This window comes from Astatotilapia calliptera, chromosome 9 (assembly GCF_900246225.1).
Source record: "Astatotilapia calliptera chromosome 9, fAstCal1.2, whole genome shotgun sequence".
Classification (NCBI taxonomy): Eukaryota; Metazoa; Chordata; class Actinopteri; order Cichliformes; family Cichlidae; genus Astatotilapia; species Astatotilapia calliptera.
Genome location: NC_039310.1, coordinates 21,389,843 through 21,409,643, shown reverse-complemented (window position 1 = coordinate 21,409,643; position 19,801 = coordinate 21,389,843). Strand labels below are relative to the sequence as shown.

Below are 19,801 nucleotides of genomic sequence, written 5' to 3'. Positions count from 1 at the left end.
GCTCGTGTCATGACAATGCCGGTACTAATACGTTGTGATTAAGGGAGCATGCATACATTAAGGCTGAATTTGGTGATGTAGGCGTTTCAGTGGTGACCTGGCCAGGTGGGTGTTCTTGAACTTGCACTTCCAGGCAATTTGTGCCACCTTAAGACGCTACTGCCAGGAGGCTTAGCCTAGCTGCTGCGTTCTGGACCAGTTAAAGACTGGCTGAAGAGAAAGAGGGAATCAGACGGGAGAAAATTAAGGCGACTGCTAAAAGTTCTAAATTATTGGGTGGCAGTAGAGGTTTGAGTTTTGCAAGGATTCTTAGATTCAAAATTCAAATGCAGGGGAATAATATTGATAGCAAAATTCCTGGTGGGGATCGTAAGAACTGAAAATTAGAGCCTCAGTTTTGCCGGGATTAAGATGAAGGGAATTTGAAGACATCCAGTTATTAATGGCAGTGAATTATTCAATGAGGTAGGAGAGGCTGACGGGTCGCCAGCTCATCCAGGTGATGATATTACCCACAGATATTACTGTTTCTGTGGGTAATACGACGATGATGTCACTGAACGATGAAAAGTGATCCACACAGTCACTGCAGTTCATCCAAGGAACACCAGCTTACATGCATACACATGTCGACTGCTTCTCATTTTGAGATGTTTGACTGAACTTAAATCCCCAAAGCAACGAAATATTTATGTCCCTGATGTGAGGACGGTGTTGTGCTTGTGTGTAATATTTCCACTGTGGTCCAGTGTGTGATCTTTGTGTTTGTTCTTACAGTCCAACAGGCAGCCAGTCAAACTCAACCTGCTCACCTGCCAGGTGAAACCAAGTACTGAGGACCGGAAATGCTTTGATCTCATTTCTCGTAAGTTACACACACACACACACACACACACACACACACACACACACACACACACACACACACACACACACACACACACACACACGGTCACGCACTTTAACGCATGCCTGAATGGCTCTGTGACAAACACTTGTAATATGATGAGAGTTGCCTCTTGTAAAAGGACCTGTGGAAACTCCACATGCAGTTTTCTTTGTATAATAGTGTATTAAGAACACAGATAAGCGTTAGAATCGTTTGCTGCATGCTGGCTATCATAAATGCAAAAGTAGACATTTGCATTTTTTAACTCCACCGTTTATTGTTTGCAGATAACCGGACGTATCATTTCCAGGCCGAGGATGAGCAGGAGTTTGTCATGTGAGTACTTCAGGGTAACGACAGACACATGATCCTCGTTCTGCTTGTTATCGCTGTTTGAATCAGTCTGACACCACTTCGCCTCAGTCTACACACCCATTTATTCTTCTATGTGTGATCTCGCTAAAGGTGTCTTTAGCTGTCAGCTAAAGGTTTTTCATTAATTGGACGCCGGTTAGTCGCTGGTGTGTCGCTTCATTGTCACTCTTGAGCACAGGAAGTGTTTTTCACTTTGTAGAGAGCAGTGAGGCTGCGACTCTGTGGCAGCGAGGATGGCAGTGGGATTGGTGGTCTGGAGTAATTCAGGTCGCTGTAACTTCATACTGTTGCTTCCCCATACCCTCACGCACGAGCAGACACACATACACAGGAATAACCACGGTTGTGCTACCTATTTAAGAGATCCTTTCACACACTTAACGGGTTTAAATTCGTTTTACAGCAGTGTTATAGTGACTGCACATGAAAAATAAGGAGGTGTGATATAAAAAAGTGCCTTAGCGTTGTTCACTTTTGCCGTTTCTGTTGAAGTCGAATCGTATTTATGACACAAGAAGTCATATTGTTAATTGGCGAGTTGTCTGTGTAGTCAGACTCCATGAGGACAAATTTAGTCGTCATTGTGGCTAAAAAAACAAGCGTTAGATAATTTTTGGGAACTATATAAAAGCCTGTACGTTGTGTTTTTTGAGTTACAGGAGCAGTTCTGCAGTGCAGAGTATGCCGTCTGCATTCATGTGAAATTTGAATAATTAATATGTCACAAAGACACGGCTTTGCTTTTACCATGTGGGAGGACGAACAGAAAGTTAAATTTGTAAATTAAGGCTGGTTGGTCAGAGTAAAGCAGCTGCAGGCACGTTAAACTGTGCAACAGTCGTTTTTTGGTGTCTGCGGTAACCATGTAACGTCGCTAATTTGTCATCGTGTTGTGGAAACCGGCCGCCTCAATTTTCCAGAAATTTCAAGTGAAACTAGCTTTGTCAGTTTGTGAGAATAAGTCACAGGATGATGAATGCACGAGTTTTCCTGTTTGCTTGACGGATTATGGATCAGATTTTGATTTAAGTAAATAAATATGTTTAGAAAAGTACTGGTATGTGTTTTGAACTACAAGCGCACTTGTTGCCAAATGCGCTGGTCTGATTGGTCAGATCTGTTTATTCTCATGTGAAAATCTGAAAGATCGAGCGTCTACTGAAAGAATAAATATCACAGATTCATCCAGTGAAAGTACGCGGTCAGTGTGAGCGGCGGACTTAAGAATGAGTCAGAAAAATATTTTTAAAGCATGAAAAATTCACCCAGATTTTACACGACCAGTGTTTAAAGGCCTTCACTTCTCGAAGCTCAAAGCAACCCTACTTTAACTTAAAACAAAGGCCACAACACTAAAATAATAAAATAAAACACAAATAACAATGAAAGAATAGAACTGAGAAACTGGGATTAATCGATTGTCAACGTACGTATGTGATTTTTAATGAAACTATTAACCCTGTTAATATAATACACGTTTAAGCAATAAAGTATTCTTTTAAAAGCCAGATATTTGTTTAATATTTAATTATTTTTTAAAAAAAAATTGTCACAAGGTTCAATTAAAACTCCATTTAAAAAAAATTATATTTTGGTGATTTTTGTTTTCATGCTTTACAGGCTTTTTAATAGCTTGCCCAACAAACAGGAGCTGGGATGAGATCAGCAGTTGCGTACAGATAAACAAAAACAGTTGAATGCAGTGTTGTGATGGCGTTGTTGGACATAAGATGTGATTCCCCCGGAGCCGAATCACTCATAAACACAGAGGAGTGAAAACAAACCCGAGTCTGAATACTGTCGATCTGCCACTCTGTGATGCTGTGGCTGTTCTTCCTCTGATGGTGGAAACTTTCTTCCAGCCTCGCTGTGGCTTTGCCTCTTCGCTCAGTCCTGCTTGAACACTTCATGTTGCTTGTAGTCCTTTGGGATGGCACTCGCGGCTCTGCTCTGCTCCTTCCGTCACGCAATTCCAACTGCAGTGGTGTCGGCGATGGCGTCGTCTTCTTTGTAGTTCCCTTCAAATATTTAGTGTTTCATAGGGCGCTCGCTTCACGTAATCACGCTCTTCCGCAATTAGGCCGGCAGCATATTATAATGCATATTGTAAGCAAACACGCAAACACTTTTGGCCTGGCATCTGCACACCTACGCATTAGTGGATTAAAATATCTTGTTTTTCCACACATGGAGATAAACAGACAATCGAATGCATCGGTTTGTGTGCCCACTGTCTGTCTGCTCTGAGAGGGGATTGAGTGGCAGTGACAGAGGAAGGGCTGTGATCGGCTGCGTGTGTGCAGATTGTGCTTTGTGTAGTGAAATGCAGGAGGTCGTGTTTGTACGCCCGCCTCGTTGTAACGGCCACAGGCCTGCGTGGGTGCACTGGTTCCTCTTTAACCTTTTCGAAGAAACCAAAGAATGGGCAAATATTTGTGTGTTTTAGCATCTTTGTAAAGCAAAAATGCAACATAATCCCTCCTTTTAGCTTCCCTGTTGCTGCTTTTCTGTGTATTTTTGTGATTTTGATGCATTTAGACAAGATAAAAGGTCACCGAAGGCTTTAAGAACCTGTGATGGGCGCTTTCCTGACATTTTATCACAAAATGATGCTATGCTGAATTGCTCTCCTTAACTTTACCCCTAGCTGTTTTTATCTCAATAAAGTAAAACTTTATTTTATTGTTTGTAATGTCTCTAACAATGTTCCCTCTTGCAGTTGGATCTCGGTGCTGACCAACAGCAAGGAGGAGGCATTAAACATGGCGTTTCGTGGCGAGCAGAGCAGCGGAGGGGAGGACGGATTAGAGGACCTCACCAAAGCCATCATAGAAGACGTGCTGCGCATGCCGGGCAATGAAGTCTGCTGCGACTGTGGAGCTGCAGGTGTGTTTGTGGAGCTGCGTGAGTCCATTTAAATGTGGACCATGTTTTATTTAAAGCCGCTCTCCTGTCTCGGTAGCTTTACAATGTCACCGCTGCCTTGAACTCCGTGTCCTTCAGTTAGATGGTTGCTGAGCGAGCTACACTGCAGTGTGTGTGCGCGCATGCTGGTGTTGTTAGCATTCAGGGCGCAGCTCTATCCCGATACTCCCCCTCACATTAGAAAGCAAAGAGTCAGCACTCAGGAGTGCCGTGGACACTCAGACCCTCTGACTCTCAGCACACACAGGCTTGCATCCACACACTCCACTCTGTCTATATAAACACACACAGCAGCTTGCAGAGTACTGGGGCGGTGGACTTTATCTCTTGGGGGAGAAAAAAAAAACATTTCTGGGCTTTGAGAAACAACATCATTACATCACGATGTTACATAAGTCACACACGCTTCGTCGACCCCTGCGGTCCTCAGAGAGCGGAGGTAATTTGTCATGTCTGCTCTCTTGTTGCTGCATCCGTTCATATACATGGCTTTGGCATAACACATGTTCCAGATGTGGATTTAAGCATCTGATTCCTGTTGTTTTCCTTTATCTGACCGAGAAGGTGACGCCCATGCTTCCCTTTCCTCAACACATAAAATTAATTTGGTGGTTGAAGGACCTTTTTATGACTTTCAAAGGTCACCTCGTTGTTCCCTCTGCTGCTCATTCGATGCTCTGACTGGAAATTCATCTGTAAGATAGCATTAATCAGCTATAGAGGACCCATAAATTCACAATGCATCTGTTAATTGTGTTGTGTAAATGTGTGCACGTGCCTTCCTGCAGTCTGTGTTTGTGTGCATGACTCACCGGGTTATTGGGCTGTCTCTATCATTTCCACCAGCCTCCTCTGGTGTTAACTTGTCAGCTTCAGACAGAGCAGCACCCCTCGCCTCACAGCATCAGCATCACTGAGGTCACAGTTTAAAGCTTCCTTAATTCCCCCGGATTGCATCAGAACATCAGTCAGCAAAGTCGCTCAGTCTCTGGAGGTTTCGAGGATCTGCCACATCTCTGTGCGCGTGCGCCTTTGTGCTTTGCAGTGGTGATGCATTAATAAATAAAGTCAATGAATATAGTGGAAAAATAAGCTGTGGTTTAGCAGCTCAATCAGGGCTAGTTTATTCACAAGATGGTTGTTTTCTGTTGCAGTGATTTGAGGATATGGTACATGTGGACATGCAAAGCCTAACTGGCAGTTTATGCTTAGTGCTGTTACCCTTACGAATGGTCTGGCTTTACATGCATTTCAGTGTTAATGCAGGACCACAGATATTTCCAGAAAACTGAGGGAGAGAGTGTTGCATCAGTTAGAAAAGATGAGACATTCTGTGGAGGAAGAAAAAAACCTAAGCAATCGCTTTGTTTCCTGTTTCAACTTCTTCTTTTGTGTCATCAGAGTCAAGCACGCCTCAAGCATCACTATAAATGCTTTTGTGGCGGTTTTAAAGTCACAGTGCTTGCGGCCAGTGACTAGTGCGGCAAGCATAACGCAATACAGAACAGGCATCAGTTATATAAGAAGTCAGGAAGAGCTTGAAAAGAGGCATCTGTAGCGGAGGTGGGTTGCAAAGCAGATTGCAGGGCAGCAGCAATTTAAAAAGGAAATAAAACTGCATGCTGCATGTAAGATTTGCTACATGTGGGGAGGTTTATCAGCTGAGCCCTCGATGCTGTCGGATAGGGTTGTCAAACATAAGGCCCGGCGCCCAGAATTGTCCCGGCAAAGACTCTAATCCAAACCACTAGATGGTACTGGAAAATGTGAATGAGCGCATAAAGTTTGGACTTCAAACTGTATTTTCATACATTTTACAAAATTTTTACTGATGGCTGAAGACCTACCTCATTGCTATTCATACTATACAGAAGTAATTAAGTAATAAATAAAAGTCATCTAAAGGTTTCTGTTTGTTTGGGGGTTGTTGTTTTTTTGTTTTTTTTACACAGTATGTGCACAGTGAAAACATTGTTTTTAAAGCAGCATTTCTTTATCATTTAGAAAAACTGAGATTTATTGTTAAAATTGCACTTTTTGTATTAAAATGTCTCAGGAAATAAATACATACTTAAAATTTAGACTGGAAGAAAGGAGAGTTTCTTTGATTTGGTCAACTTAAGATCAAAGCGGGCTGTATATGTGGCCCACAATGTAAAATGAGTTTGACATCCCCACTGTAGGAGGTCAAATCACCACCTGTTTATATATCAGCCTCCTGTAGCCGTAATAACTTGTGTTACACTGTTGTCTATAGACCCAAAGTGGCTGTCCACCAACCTGGGGATCCTCACCTGCATCGAGTGCTCTGGCATCCACCGAGAGATGGGAGTCCACATTTCCCGCATCCAGTCCATGGAGCTCGACAAGTTAGGAACCTCAGAACTCTTGGTGAGTCAGACAAACGGCCTGTCGAGGGAACTGATCTTATTTTCGAGGCACACCCTTCACTGTTTTCACCTGAAATATGAGGAATCATGAAAGAGTATTGTGAAGACAGGATGGAGCCAATTTTAATCTGTAAAGCTGCAGGGATACATCATGTGTCTTTCTTTGGTTGCTGATGTTTCCCTTCTTTCTCCCACAGCTGGCCAAGAATGTAGGGAACAGTAGCTTCAATGAGATCATGGAGGGAAACCTCCCCTCCCCATCACCAAAGCCCACTCCCTCCAGTGACATGTAAGTTTTATATATAAACAAATCTTTATCTCTCAACTCAACTCTCTAACTTTTTTTTTTTTTGACATTTTGTCCACAGGACAGTGAGGAAGGAGTTCATCAACGCCAAGTATGTGGACCACAAGTACGCGAGGAAGACGTGCACGTCTGCGGCAGCTAAAATGATCGAGTTGTTTGAGGCGGTTCAGTCCAGGGACCTGCTGGCACTTATTCAGGTCTATGCGGAGGGGGTGGAGCTTATGGAGCCGCTTCCAGAGGCAGGACCGGTGAGTCAAAGAGACATCTAAAGGTCTGATTTATCCAAAGTTAAAAACACGATAAGATAATTTTGTTTCAAACATTTTTTTTTTTATGGTGTCGAAATCAATGTCAGTAGAGGTGAATCGAAAAATAAACATTAGTGCTTTTAAAGACTGACGGTGTTAGATTTGTCCAACAGTTTTCTTAGTCTTATAGATAGATAGAACTTTATTAATCCCTTGGGTAGGTACCTCTGGGAAATTCTATAATAAGTCATGTTTTTTGAAACTTTTTAGTTATTTGTTTAACTTGAAGGAAATCTCTCTTTTATTGTGTGTCCACAGTTTAGGAACTGTAGACTATCAAAGTTTGCAGAAACCTAAATTATAGGACTTTTTATAGGTCCTACAGGGCAGAAGAGAAACTTTTTATTGGCAACAAAAGCTCTGGTGTACACAACGTACTGTTAAAGAAAAGGCTCTAAAAGTGGAACATAGCCCAGAAAATGGATCAACAATGAAGTCCAGGCTTTATTAACTATATGTTATGGAAGAAAAAAAAAGAAATAGAATAATTTTCAGTCATATTTCCCTTCAACTTGCTGCCTAGGACATCTCCCCAAAGTGATGCAATGCGGAAAGAAAATGGAGAAGCGTAATCTTGTGATTATAAGAGAGTAAAACACCACATCTGCTTTGTAATAGCACTACACATAAAATTGCACGCCTAAAACAATTTGCTGAAGATCATAAAATTGTGCCTTAAAAAGTGCATCTTTACAGATGGGGACCATTTATGCCAGTAAAGCAAAACATTATATCCAACTCTGACGACACCTCGCTTCTCTGTAGCCAGCTACAGATCACACTGTCAGGTAACTCTAAGCCAAAATCAGCCACAGGGTTAAAAGTTTAAAAGGCCAGTAGAGGGTCATACAGCGAGCAGAAATCACAAATAATCAAGAAAAAAAGCACATGAATGAACCCTGTATGGAAATGGGCAGTAATTAAACCATTAAATGGCTTGAGGAGCTCAAATGAATTCAAACATGAACATTTGAAGCCAGAGCTGTCCGCTTCTCCTGACAGGACTATGCAAAAACATGCCTGGAATCATAACACGTGCAGACTGCGATGCTCAGAAGCCGCCTGGTCAGTGCTCTGTGCGTGTTCCTGCAGTGGTTTCATCCTCATGTGTGGTTTCTTCCCAGCAATACCACCGCTGCTGACACGTTCTTGCCAGCTGGTGAATTATTTGGCAGTTAGAAATGGGTGTAACAGTTGGAAAATTCTGAGTCATCCGGGTTAACTTCTCCAGCAGGTGGTGATAGCCAGCAAACCTCCACCACATTGCAGGGCATCATGTGTTTTGGGTCCACATATATTTAGATGGCGACATCTGTAGCGGCTCAGTTCATGCGTCTGTTTTTTATTTTGTGGTTCAGCTTGTTTTGGGTTTTTTTCCCCCTCTCGCTTTTGTTCTCTTGCCTTTTTGCTGTTTTTAGGCAAAAATGAAAGTTGAATAACAAGCAGTGTCTGGTGAGGATACAGTACCGTGAACAACATGCGTGATAAGACTTAATCTGACGTAAATGGGTCAAGGTTTTATAACCCGAACACGGTCGTTCCCTAATGAAAAATTAAGTGCACAATGCTGCAGAGGAATAAAAGAGGATATCGTCTGGTGACGGAGAGTGGGGGGGTGGTGCTGCTGAACGTGCTGTGAAGTCTGACTCACCGATATCTGATCTGCTGCTGTCAGTGCATCCAAAGGGCTGCACCGTGACTTCCCACCCCCAACTCAAAACACAGACAGCGTGACAGCAGTGCGTGATTAAATCCGACCCCCTCTCAGATGCCAACAGATCCACTAAATTTAAGCGTTAGCTCCATATGTTTCGCCTTTACCTCCATCTTTAATGCTGAATCTAAAACACCACCACCTAGATCCAGCTTTGGTGCTGCAAGGCAGATGAAATAAAAGCAAGAGACTCCCAGGAATGGACAAAAGCCGGCATCAGGCCTGCAGAAGTATTATTTTTAGGAGCCATTTTGTTTACTGCAGCTTGTTTAAATGCTGAAAGAGTCGCAGACAGAGAGAGAATACAGAATGGATGCTCCCCAAGATCGCCCCACTGAGTCTTTGCTGTGTTTGATGGCCCCCTGCAGGAAGCTGGAGAGACTGCACTGCATTACTCTGTACGGACTGCTGACCAGACCTCCCTGCACTTGGTGGACTTCCTCGTGCAGAACAGGTACATTTTGTTTTTTAAAGAGCTGCTAAACCTTTTAGAAAATGCAGCTGCGTGCATTCAGCTTGGCTCAGGAGGAGTGCAAAGAGCTGTTCAACTTTCATAAAAACACGCGCGAGTACTTTGGAGTAAAATTGTGTATAAAACAGCACAGCTTGGTGTAAACACCCTGTATTAAATTTGATCCGTCTGTCTGCTGCGAGTCACTTTCTGTGCTCTAGTCTAATAAAGCAGTGCAGAGGAAAAGCTTCACGCGGCTCAGCTCAGCTCAGATTCCCACAAGGCAAACAGAAATGGGTCAAGCACTTGTTCTCTGCCTTAATTTATTCCTCTCCTTTCAATTGTTTACCCACCACTGCTCCAACTGCACACAGTCTCCACTGCTGAACTGAGACCCCCTCATTAATTAAACCCATGTCTAGGACTTGTCTTTTAATATTTTTTTTTGTTGCCTTCATGGGAATTGCAGAAGATCTAAAGATTGCTACTGTGCCATTAGCTGTAGTTTGTAGTTTTTCTTGAATGATTTAATGTCTCACCTCTACTCAAGACGTCTAATGTGCTGTTTCCAATCCTCTTCTTTCATGCTAAACCTCAAAATCCTGAGCAATAACATATTAACCTAAAGCTGCACGACTGTGGAAAACACCCTCAGGCATGTGACCTCACTGCGCGAGTCTTGTTGTTTTTGTTTTTTTCCTAACTCAGCGGTAACCTGGATAAGCAGACGGAGTGGGGGAACACCGCCCTGCATTACTGCTGCATGTACGAAAAGCCAGAGTGCCTCAAGTTACTCCTGAGGGGCAAGCCTGCCACCGACATCAGTGAGTCACACGCCGAGCTTCGTCCTCCAGTTAATGCCATCACCTATCAGACTCCTAACTGTTGATTGTCCGTCCTTGCCCTTTCAGCCAATCAGAATGGAGAGACGGCGCTGGACGTTGCCAGGCGACTGAGGAACACTCAGTGTGAGGAGGCAGTAAGTATAGGACCGACCAGCTGGACATCTTAGTAGATCATTAAAGGCCCAGAAACATTACACAAACCCCCCGTCCTCCCCCAAACATACACACAGCCACATAAAGGGTGTTCATCAGTTACCGGGCAGTTTAGTGAGAACACTAGATGGCAGTCAGAGGTCTCTCCAGCCGCGGGCGGTAGCAGCAGCAGAGTGGAAGTAATGGTTGATATATGTTTGTTATTAACAGTCATATGAGCAAAGAAGACAGAAAAACACTTTAAATGCTGTTTGGAATCTCTGAAAAATAAACACAGTTGGACAAATCTTTTATTGTTACAGGAAAATGTGCCTATAACAACATTTTATTTACATATTAACTAGATTTGTACTTGAATTATATCTGTGATTAAGATTATTGGCTATTAGCTCGAGCACATATAGACGATCTAAGTTATTGATCTTTGTGTCACACATAAGTCCTTATGTCCTCAGATGTAATTAGTGGTAAGCCGAGGGGACTTCAGTCTATTTCACCCGCACCTTTCCCGACAGGTAGACAGTATAAAAGGTGAAATCATCCTCTGTACTGACATCAAATCATTAATTTAGAGCCAGATAGTGTGCAGCATGTGTGTATTTTACTAGTGCGTGCCCATGCTGCAGTGTTATTTGGTCTATTTGTGGATTTGGTAAGCTGATATTTTTAATCACACTGAGAAAAGTAAAAAAAAAGTATGGAGTTATCTTGTTTATATGAATAAAGATAAATATTGGACTCGCTGTGTGATCATACACAACAAAGTGTATTTACCTCTTCGTATGATTAAGGGACCACGACCACTTATCATCCAGACACTGCCCACCGCCATATGAAGTATATAATGACAAACTGGCATGCAACACTTTGTCTGAATATGCACCCATGCAGTAGAAAGGGATTTCGTACGTTAGCTTTCTTTACAAATGTGCTTGCACATTTTTAAAAGTCTGTAACATCCTGGAAAAAAGCTGATTTGAAATCTCATCTCCACACCTTCACAGCGCATTTATAGTCAGCTGTTGATTTGACATTAAACTTGTAAATACAGTGAACTTCACTTCATAGGCTGAGTATTGATAGTGTAAATGTCACAGTTTGCAGTAATGAAAAATAATATTTTTCTCTAAATAAAATGTTTTGTTGTGAAATTAATCTGATGCGATGCTTTTATGAGGTGTTGCAGGTGCTTAAACATTACAAATGGGTCATTTTTGCCTGTTGCTAGGTGGTTGCTAGGCAAAATGATGACATCATGAGAACCTGCAGGGGCCTAAAATATATCTGTGTGCCAGTTTTAGTTGCAATCATGTAGCAGGAATTTACAAGCAAACAAATTTTCTGTGTTATGGTAGAATTTCAGGTCTGGTGCCTCAATAAAGAAGATAATTTTAATTCCAGTTATTTGTAAAAATAAATGAAAGACTGAAACATAAATAAAAATGAAATAAATAGAAACTATTATCTAAAAAAAATCATGTTGAACTGTTACTTTAGCTACGTTTTTTTCCTCTGTTTGATAAATTTGTTTAGCAGTTGTGTTGCAGTTTCATATTTCTGTGCCTTATTTTATATTTAAACAATTTTCAAAATCCCTCATATCTATTCCTCACATTTGCCCCTTTTACAAATAAATTTAATTCAATATTTTTCCTGCCCCCTCCTTTTTTAACATACCTTCTTCCCCTGAGTTAATACCATATATCTGTAAAATCTCCATCTCTATACAACCTCCAGATGTTCATGTTTGTGTCCTGTGCATCATCAGTGGCTGCAGAGAGCAGTTAAATCTCCAAGTCTCAGGGTTTTTTTAGTTTAACGATGTGCCAGACAAGAGAAAAGAAGTAAATAATAAAGCCAAATCAGTGACTGTTAGGATAATGGGTGTTATTGACTGGGTGGGCAAAGCTGTGGATTATTATTATTGAAGGTACACGTGTGGGGAAAAGTAAATAACATCTTTAAAATCTTACTGTTTGAGAAGAAAAAGAAATAATAATAATACATTTTTTAAAAACTGCTGTTGTTTTTTGTGTTCACAAACTGGATAATTACTGCCGTCTAGAAAAGAATGATGACTGATGCTCAGCACTCACTGTGGCTCTGACTCAGTCTAACCTGTGACATTAGTCTCTTTACGCTGCCTCATTATTTCTTATTGCGCTGCTTCTTCTTCCCATTCATAGTTTTTTGGGGGCTTTAATTAGCAGCCAGTTTTGATCCACCTTCTCTGTCTCGTAGCCGTAATGATCTGTTTGTGTAGAGCTGCAGTTTGAGTTAACGGATTTGTTTGTGTGTGTGTCAGCTCGTGCAGGCCGCAGAGGGGAAGTTCAACCCGCACATCCACGTGGAGTACGAGTGGAGCCTCCGACTGGAGGAGATGGACGAGAGCGACGACGACCTCGACGATAAGGTCTGAGCACGATGCCGAATTTAACAAGGAATCTGGTTATGAGTGAGGCTGAAGGTCAGATATGACTGTTCAGATTTCCTCTGCAGCCCACTGGCTGTCTGGCTTTGTGCTTTATTGTTGTTGTTGTCGCCTCCACATCACCAAAAAAAGAACTTCCCCATAGATTCATATATGTAGAGCACGGCTGTGAAGCTCATTTTAGTACATACGTGGATCACATGCAGATAAATTTGACCTTAAATGAGCCAGACTGATGATAATCTATAAAGAAAACATTTTTTTGGGGTTAAGAAGTCTAAGTACGTTCTGAAAATGTCCACATTTCTGGATTTCAGTATTTGGCCAACCTAAGGTCATTACACAGATATGTCATTCTAGTAAATCAGCATGGCTGGGTACCGTTCAGCCTAAGAAATTAATCTGTAAACTTTCCTAATATAAAAAAACTGCAATTTTCTGTTAATTCGAAGAAAATGTTCCATTTTTCCTGTTGAATAAAATATGAAATTGTCCACTGATTAATTTATGTTGAAAACCCACCTAAATTTGTGTGTTTTTGATGGTTTCTAGTATTTATCTTTGTGTAGTTTAAAAAAGCATTCACCGGTTCAGATCAGACTCTTTAATGACCCGGTTCTGGTCCCCGGGCCCTATGTTTGACACAAGGTTAATATAATTAGCTAAAACTAAACAAAAAACTACAAATAGATGTGAAAAACAGTTTAGCTAACTTAATAAAAATAAAAAGCAGAATTTTAGAAAAAAATAAAAGCTAAACGAAATGGCTTTGTGAAACCGGGAAAATAAAATTTTTATTATTTGTTATTTTTGTTAAAAAACTGTAATATAATTTTCCTGATGAGGTTTGATAGACGTGTTTGAGACTCTGGATGTCAACAAGATTTGAAAAGGTTCTGCGTTTTTGTTGTGCTGAACACAGAAACTCATTCAAACAAAACTAAAACTAATCATTTCCACGCAATAAAAACTACTTAGAAAATACACTATTAGAATAAATCTGGTTTGACACTCTGATGTAGAGGCTGAAGTTAACGGTGGATGCAGATGCGTCTTCCCTTTAGAGTAGGTTAAATGCACCGTGGCGTAATGCGGCATGAGTCAGGAAAACGGTTTAATGTTGTAGAAAAAAAAAAAGATAACTGAAGATTTGTAAGACTATAAAAATGGAGAAATAAGGCGAGCTTAAGGAAATGAGACGGAGTGTAGTGATGCTGTGTCATTTGTAGGTCAGAACAAGCAGATGTCGGGCTTTCTTCGACAGGCTTTTACGCTTTAAGCAACAGCAGGTTAGATGTAAGCTGCAAACTACTCCAGAACCATACTCATCAAACTGCTCTACTAGGGCTGTTCGATATATATCGGATGACGATATAAAAACATCTATCGTTTCATTTTACGCTATCGTTTGTTTCGTGGTGTTGCAAAATAAACTGTTTACGGTAATATTTTTTCATCGTTTTGATGGTCACTGTAGTGGCTATATTCATTTCTTAAAGTTCTCTCTTTCTCTTATATTTAATATAACCACACTACGGACGGACAAGCGCCTGTTTTTATGCGTTGTGGTTAGCAACAACGACGGTAACAGCATCGCGTGTCCGCTTGTTTATGTTCCACATAAACCTTTCACAATAAAGCTCAAGATCCTGTTGAGACTTTTAAAAATAAACTAAATCACGTGAAAAAGCAGATTATTTACGGATGAGAAGTAAAAAAGAGCCGCCAGGTGCTAAAAAATAAACCTTAGACTCAAACGTTAGAACAGGCTTTTCCCCGCAGCACGCTGTGTAATAAATACCCAAAAAGAAAACGGCGGCTGTTACAACTTATGTCTGAAAATGTATCGTTTCATGCATCGGTTAAAACACTCGACTCCAGCTACATGACGCGCAGCTGGAAACACTTCCCGCAAGTCGAGCTGCCCGAGATTCACATAATTTACAGAAAATGTTACATTTTTGTGATTTATATCGTTATGGGACGATAGAATTCTTATATCGGGATATGAGATTTTGGTCATATCGCACAGCCCTATGCTCTACATAAAAGCTACGTTTGTGTCGGTGGTAAGCTGATATCAGCTCATAGTTCTGGCTGAGCAACATCATCTGTCAGGCTCTGCTAAGGATACCAAATGTTGTAGACTTGAGGCATTATTTTAACACTTCAGTTTGCAAGCCTGCATAGAAAAGTGACTGAAGTAGTTCATAGTGACTAAAAACCTTCTCAAAGCAACAGTTATTTGTCATCTCTGTCTTAAAAGCATTTCAAAATAAAGTGTAAAAGCTCCCTTGAACATCACCAAAAATAATACTAGAGGTTCAGCATTACTGATGGCATGTATATTTTAGTCATCTTAAAGCACAAATGTGTAATTTTTTTGTCGCAGCATCAGTTCTGTAGTATTACAGAGGAATTTTGTGATTGGTAAGTGGTTAGCCAGTGAGTATATTCTGTATAATCCTCCTTTATGACTCTTAGAATTATTTACAGTTGACAAAAAACATATTTTAATAATTATGACCTGAAACTAGCAGGTTAGCTCATAAAATCATCATGGAAATGTTTGGAAACAAGCTGAGGGGCTTTTTACCAAAAATCTAGACGTCTGCTTGTAAACAGAGGAGTCTCCACCTGCTGGCCACTGTAAAGAATGCAGGTTTGGGGCATTTCTGCATTGGGTGAAAGCTGCATCGATCTTTTATCGCGTCTATGCTCAGGTTACAGTGACTGATGTCAGCTTGGTCTCATCTGTCATGTGTCCTTCTGCAGCCCAGTCCCATCAAGAAGGACCGCTCCCCGAGGCCTCAGAGCTTCTGCCACTCCTCCAGCCTCTCACCCCACGACAAGCTCTCCCTGCCGGGCTTCATCAGCCAGAGGGACAAGCAGCAGCGTCTCTCCTACAGCGCCTTTACTAACCAGATGTACAGCGCCTCCACCGACCTCAGCTCCTCCCCGGTGGCCGACGGGCCGCCGCTGCCACCCAGGAACCAGGGCAAAGGTCAGACCTAGCTGCTCCGAGCGGCTTTGAGCCTGCATCGGTTTTCCGACCGCATTCAGTTTTATCAGGCTCTAGCTCGAATAAATTCAGGAGGTCACATTCTGCTAATATCTCCTTTTGCAAATGTCAGCCTGTGATGCAAATGGTCTAAAGGTTGTATGCATGCTCTGCTGTGGCTGATAACTGTGGAGGAAAGATGGCCTGTGGAAATGACTTTATTATGTCTGTTAATGTTTGATTATTTGCAGTCAGGATAAGGTTTGTGGGAATGCTTTGTAAATGACTTTAATGGAAAGTTCCTTCTTTGTGCTGTCAGTCAGTTTCCACACCCTGCAGTGGTATGCAATTTGTCAGCACACAGATCAGAGGGCGGGAAGCGGGTGTCATTAAGATTGCTTACACTGTAAACGTTCAGGAAAACACGGCGGTAGCAGAGGGCAAGGTGGCAAAGGAGGATACACACTTACTTAATCGTTAGCCCGGGCAAAGTATCCACAGAGTGTACTGTGGGCGTGCTGTCTCTGCAATATTGGAATTAAAAATAACACTCCTCCCCCTGTGGACCTGTACTAGCTTTCTCTGAAAACACTGCATAAGCTTAACTCTGCCAGCATCCATCTTAACAGTCATTTAATCCATCGCATAGCATTCAAATCTTATTTTTCCTAAAGCAAAGGGGTGTGAAATTTCACTTGTTTCCAGTTCAAATTAACCTCTTTCTGGTGACCCTTGGCTAAGCCTGCTTTCCACAGTAGCACAACAAGCACCCAGTGTGTAAAAAGGAGAGAAATTATTACATAAAAATGTGAGACGTTGAATCAAAATATGAATTTTTTTTAATACTATGGATACTAAATTTCACACAGAAGTAGATTACAGTATTAATCTACTTCTGTGTTTGCTTCTCCAGCAAAGATGTGTTTGCTTCTCCAGCCAACACATCTTAACAGGAATTATGCAAATTTTCAGGCCCCTGAACTCATTAGTTTCCTTAAAAATGAAATGAATTAAAGGAAAAGGGAGTTTTATCTTCTAGCATCAGTTTTAAAGGGCAATTTAAAAACCCCGTCATCTGGAAAACTACTTGAACTAAGACCTTAATTTTATTTTTTTTATTTTTTTTTTAGATATCTCTACGGTGGCTCAAAAAAAAAAGCTCACGTTAACACAGAGTGATGGATGAATTCCCTAAAATGTTTGGACGTCTGATCTCTGACAGCAGAGATGGAAACTAGAGTTCTCTCTCATTTTCACAATATGACTTTTTGAAGTCCTCAAAAGTCATTCACCCACACAGCTCAGTTAGAGGATGTGATGTAACGCCTCTCTCCCGTACAGCAGCCACAGTCTTTGGCTGTTATACATAACTATGAGCATATCACAGAAGTTCAAGCAGTGCTTGTTATTGGTTTAGTAGCTGGGGATAGTAGCTAATAGCTAATGCAGCTTTATATTAGGTATGTTTGCTCCCTTTGCTTAAGAGTACAGATGAGCGTACTAAGCTATACAAACACAATTTTTCCATTCATATTAATTTTAGCATTTTTTTTCTCACATTTTTATCTTTGGAAAAGCGATGACAAATGCTCGTAGGTACCAAGTATCTTCCTCTCTTCCTCTTCCCCTCTGCGATCTGATATTTCTGTCAGTGTTGTCCCCAAAACATCATAATCAGAACTGACCGGTCGTGCTTTTGTAATGTCAGAGCTTTACGCCTGAGAAAAAATTCCTGCGCACGGGGAAATGTTGTTTTTGAAACCATAATCTTTGCTTAAACCCGGCTGAACTTTGCCCATTATGTCTAACAAACAGAAGATTAATAATTCCACATTTACTTTTGGTTTCCTGTTGGTCACAAATCCCAGTGTCACGGGTGAAAGTCCACCATAACCTTATCTATAATTAGCCTTTATCGCTTCAGCCACGTTGTAGTGTTTTTATCCTTGATCGTCACAATATGATTGGTCAGTCGGTCCAGTGTTTATGATGCTTAAGGGACAACGCCTGCGGCTGTGTCAGAGACGTCTTCTCATGTGAACTGTGCTTTGATCTTTTTAGTTCCTGTCCTCCTAAATGTCCCTGAAGAATGAGCATTAATATTTCTCACAGGTTCAGCTACCCGTAAATAACCAGAACGGCACTGGAAACAAGTCATTTTATGCAAAAATAAGATTAAGAGGGAAAACATCATAGATGCATTGAGAATATCACGCTAACCCTTCATTGGCGGCGCTCTCTCTTTCTCCCTCTCTCTCAGTGGGTGCTGAAGAGCTGGCTCCCCGGGGGGCGGCTTCACACCGTTTCTCCTCTTTTTTTTTTTTCTTCTTTTTTTTGCTTTGCTTGCCACTGATAAGATTTCATCTTGTTATTTTACAGCGTGTGGGAGCAGCTCTTTTATAAGACTGACATACTGTAGATTCTCTCCCACACTCCTCATCTCGCTCTGTTTTCTTTCTCTTTTTTGTTTCTCTATTCTTTCAGCTCCACACTTGGCATTCCTTGGCTCTCATTCGCACTACGCCACACTGGCTGGCACTCGACCATACATCAGTGAATATCCTGGTTTTATGTTCTCCCTCCTTACTCGGCTGTGTGCCCCACATACAGTTGTCCCTCAGTTGTTTCTTCCTTTTACAGCTCACTTTTACGGGGTGGTGGCATTTATTTAAGTGAATAACGGCACCACATAGGCAAGCTTTTAATTATTTATTGCCTATGTGATTTTTTTAAATTCTATTTTCCCACCATCCATGGGCTGTAAACTCCTAACCACAGCTGATTCCTCTCTGGCTGAGCTCTCTATTAGCTGCTTTCACCCTACTCTTCTCTGTACTGGTGACCAGTGACTGCTTTGGAGTCCCAGTAGATAAAGGCAGGCGTATTTAAAAAATAAAAGTCCCCGTCCAGACACTCCTGTGTGTATTTATATGTTCAAACAATATTGTTTTACTTGCATTAACTTGTCTCCTCCTCATTATCCTCTCCTTTATCTCCTTTACCTGTCATTTTTTTTATTTGTTTATCTTTTTGGTGGGCTTCATCACCTCATGTGTCTTATGTATCGCTCCTCCAGCTCCTCCCCCATCCGGCCCTCCCTCTTCACTCACACCAGGAGGCAGCTCCACCCTGTCCAAGAAGAGACCGCCGCCCCCCCCTCCTGGACACAAACGCACCCTGTCCGACCCACCCAGCCCACTCTCTCACAGTCCACACAGTAAAGGGGGCGTAACCGGGGGTGAGATGCAAGCACACGTTCTGTAACAGTAGGGCTGGTTTCACTCAGGCGTGTGGTTCCAGTCTGAAGATAGAAGATCACGATTCTGCAGAGAAGTTTTGTTCATTTTTTAAGTTAATTTCACTTAGGAGAGGAAAAACCGAATGTTAACTCTGCGTCCACTTCTAGGTTTTTCCAGAGCGTTTTGAGTTCATACGCTCTTACCCAGAGATTCATAGGTCATGTATCCCACCGGAGGTAGACTCCATTGAATAATTACCACCTTAAAATGTGTTTTTAAAGCTAATAAGTGGACATAGTTTAGATTTTTTTTATTTTAGCTGATTTTTTTTAGTATTTTGACTTTTGTTTATTAAGTTCCACAAACTGTTTCTTCCATTTTTGTCTCTTATGCAGTCTGAAGAGCCATAAACAGTCCCTCTACACATCCTATGCATTTCTGTACAGCTGCATTTGTCGAGTAATTTGTAGTTAATATCTACTGGATGTCCAGTCCAATCCAACTTTATTTAGTAAGCACTTTTAAAAAAACAACATAGTGCTTTCAATTTAAAAGACACCAATAGAATATAAAACACTTGTTTGTTTGTTGTTTTTGTTTTTTAAAGGAAAGTAAAAACCAGTAAAACATGAAAATAACAGAAATAAAATAATTCAAGTAAGTTTTATTTTATAGCTCTAAATCACAACAGCAGTGACGTCAAAGCTCTTTATAGTATAAATATTATAGCAAAGACCCCAACAACTCCATAATCCGATGACCCCCTTTAAGCA

The 19,801-nt window shown here is 41.3% G+C and overlaps 1 protein-coding gene across 6 annotated transcripts in view; it reads left to right on the top strand.

The window, feature by feature from the left end:
- Positions 1-19,801, top strand: part of asap1b (ArfGAP with SH3 domain, ankyrin repeat and PH domain 1b) — an 83,323-nt gene that overhangs the window by 59,337 nt on the left and 4,185 nt on the right. For 2 of the 6 annotated variants that reach the window (XM_026179894.1, XM_026179893.1), the window contains 13 exons: positions 778-865; positions 1,177-1,225; positions 3,984-4,150; positions 6,447-6,580; positions 6,777-6,868; positions 6,948-7,134; positions 9,277-9,362; positions 10,068-10,183; positions 10,271-10,338; positions 12,663-12,770; positions 15,564-15,792; positions 18,274-18,342; positions 18,866-19,027. In XM_026179894.1, the coding sequence (XP_026035679.1) occupies positions 778-865; positions 1,177-1,225; positions 3,984-4,150; positions 6,447-6,580; positions 6,777-6,868; positions 6,948-7,134; positions 9,277-9,362; positions 10,068-10,183; positions 10,271-10,338; positions 12,663-12,770; positions 15,564-15,792; positions 18,274-18,342; positions 18,866-19,027 (1,555 nt within the window). The remainder of the gene's footprint in view (positions 1-777; positions 866-1,176; positions 1,226-3,983; positions 4,151-6,446; positions 6,581-6,776; positions 6,869-6,947; positions 7,135-9,276; positions 9,363-10,067; positions 10,184-10,270; positions 10,339-12,662; positions 12,771-15,563; positions 15,793-18,273; positions 18,343-18,865; positions 19,028-19,801) is intronic. The other 4 variants (XM_026179898.1, XM_026179897.1, XM_026179895.1 and 1 more) reach the window with 3 other exon arrangements.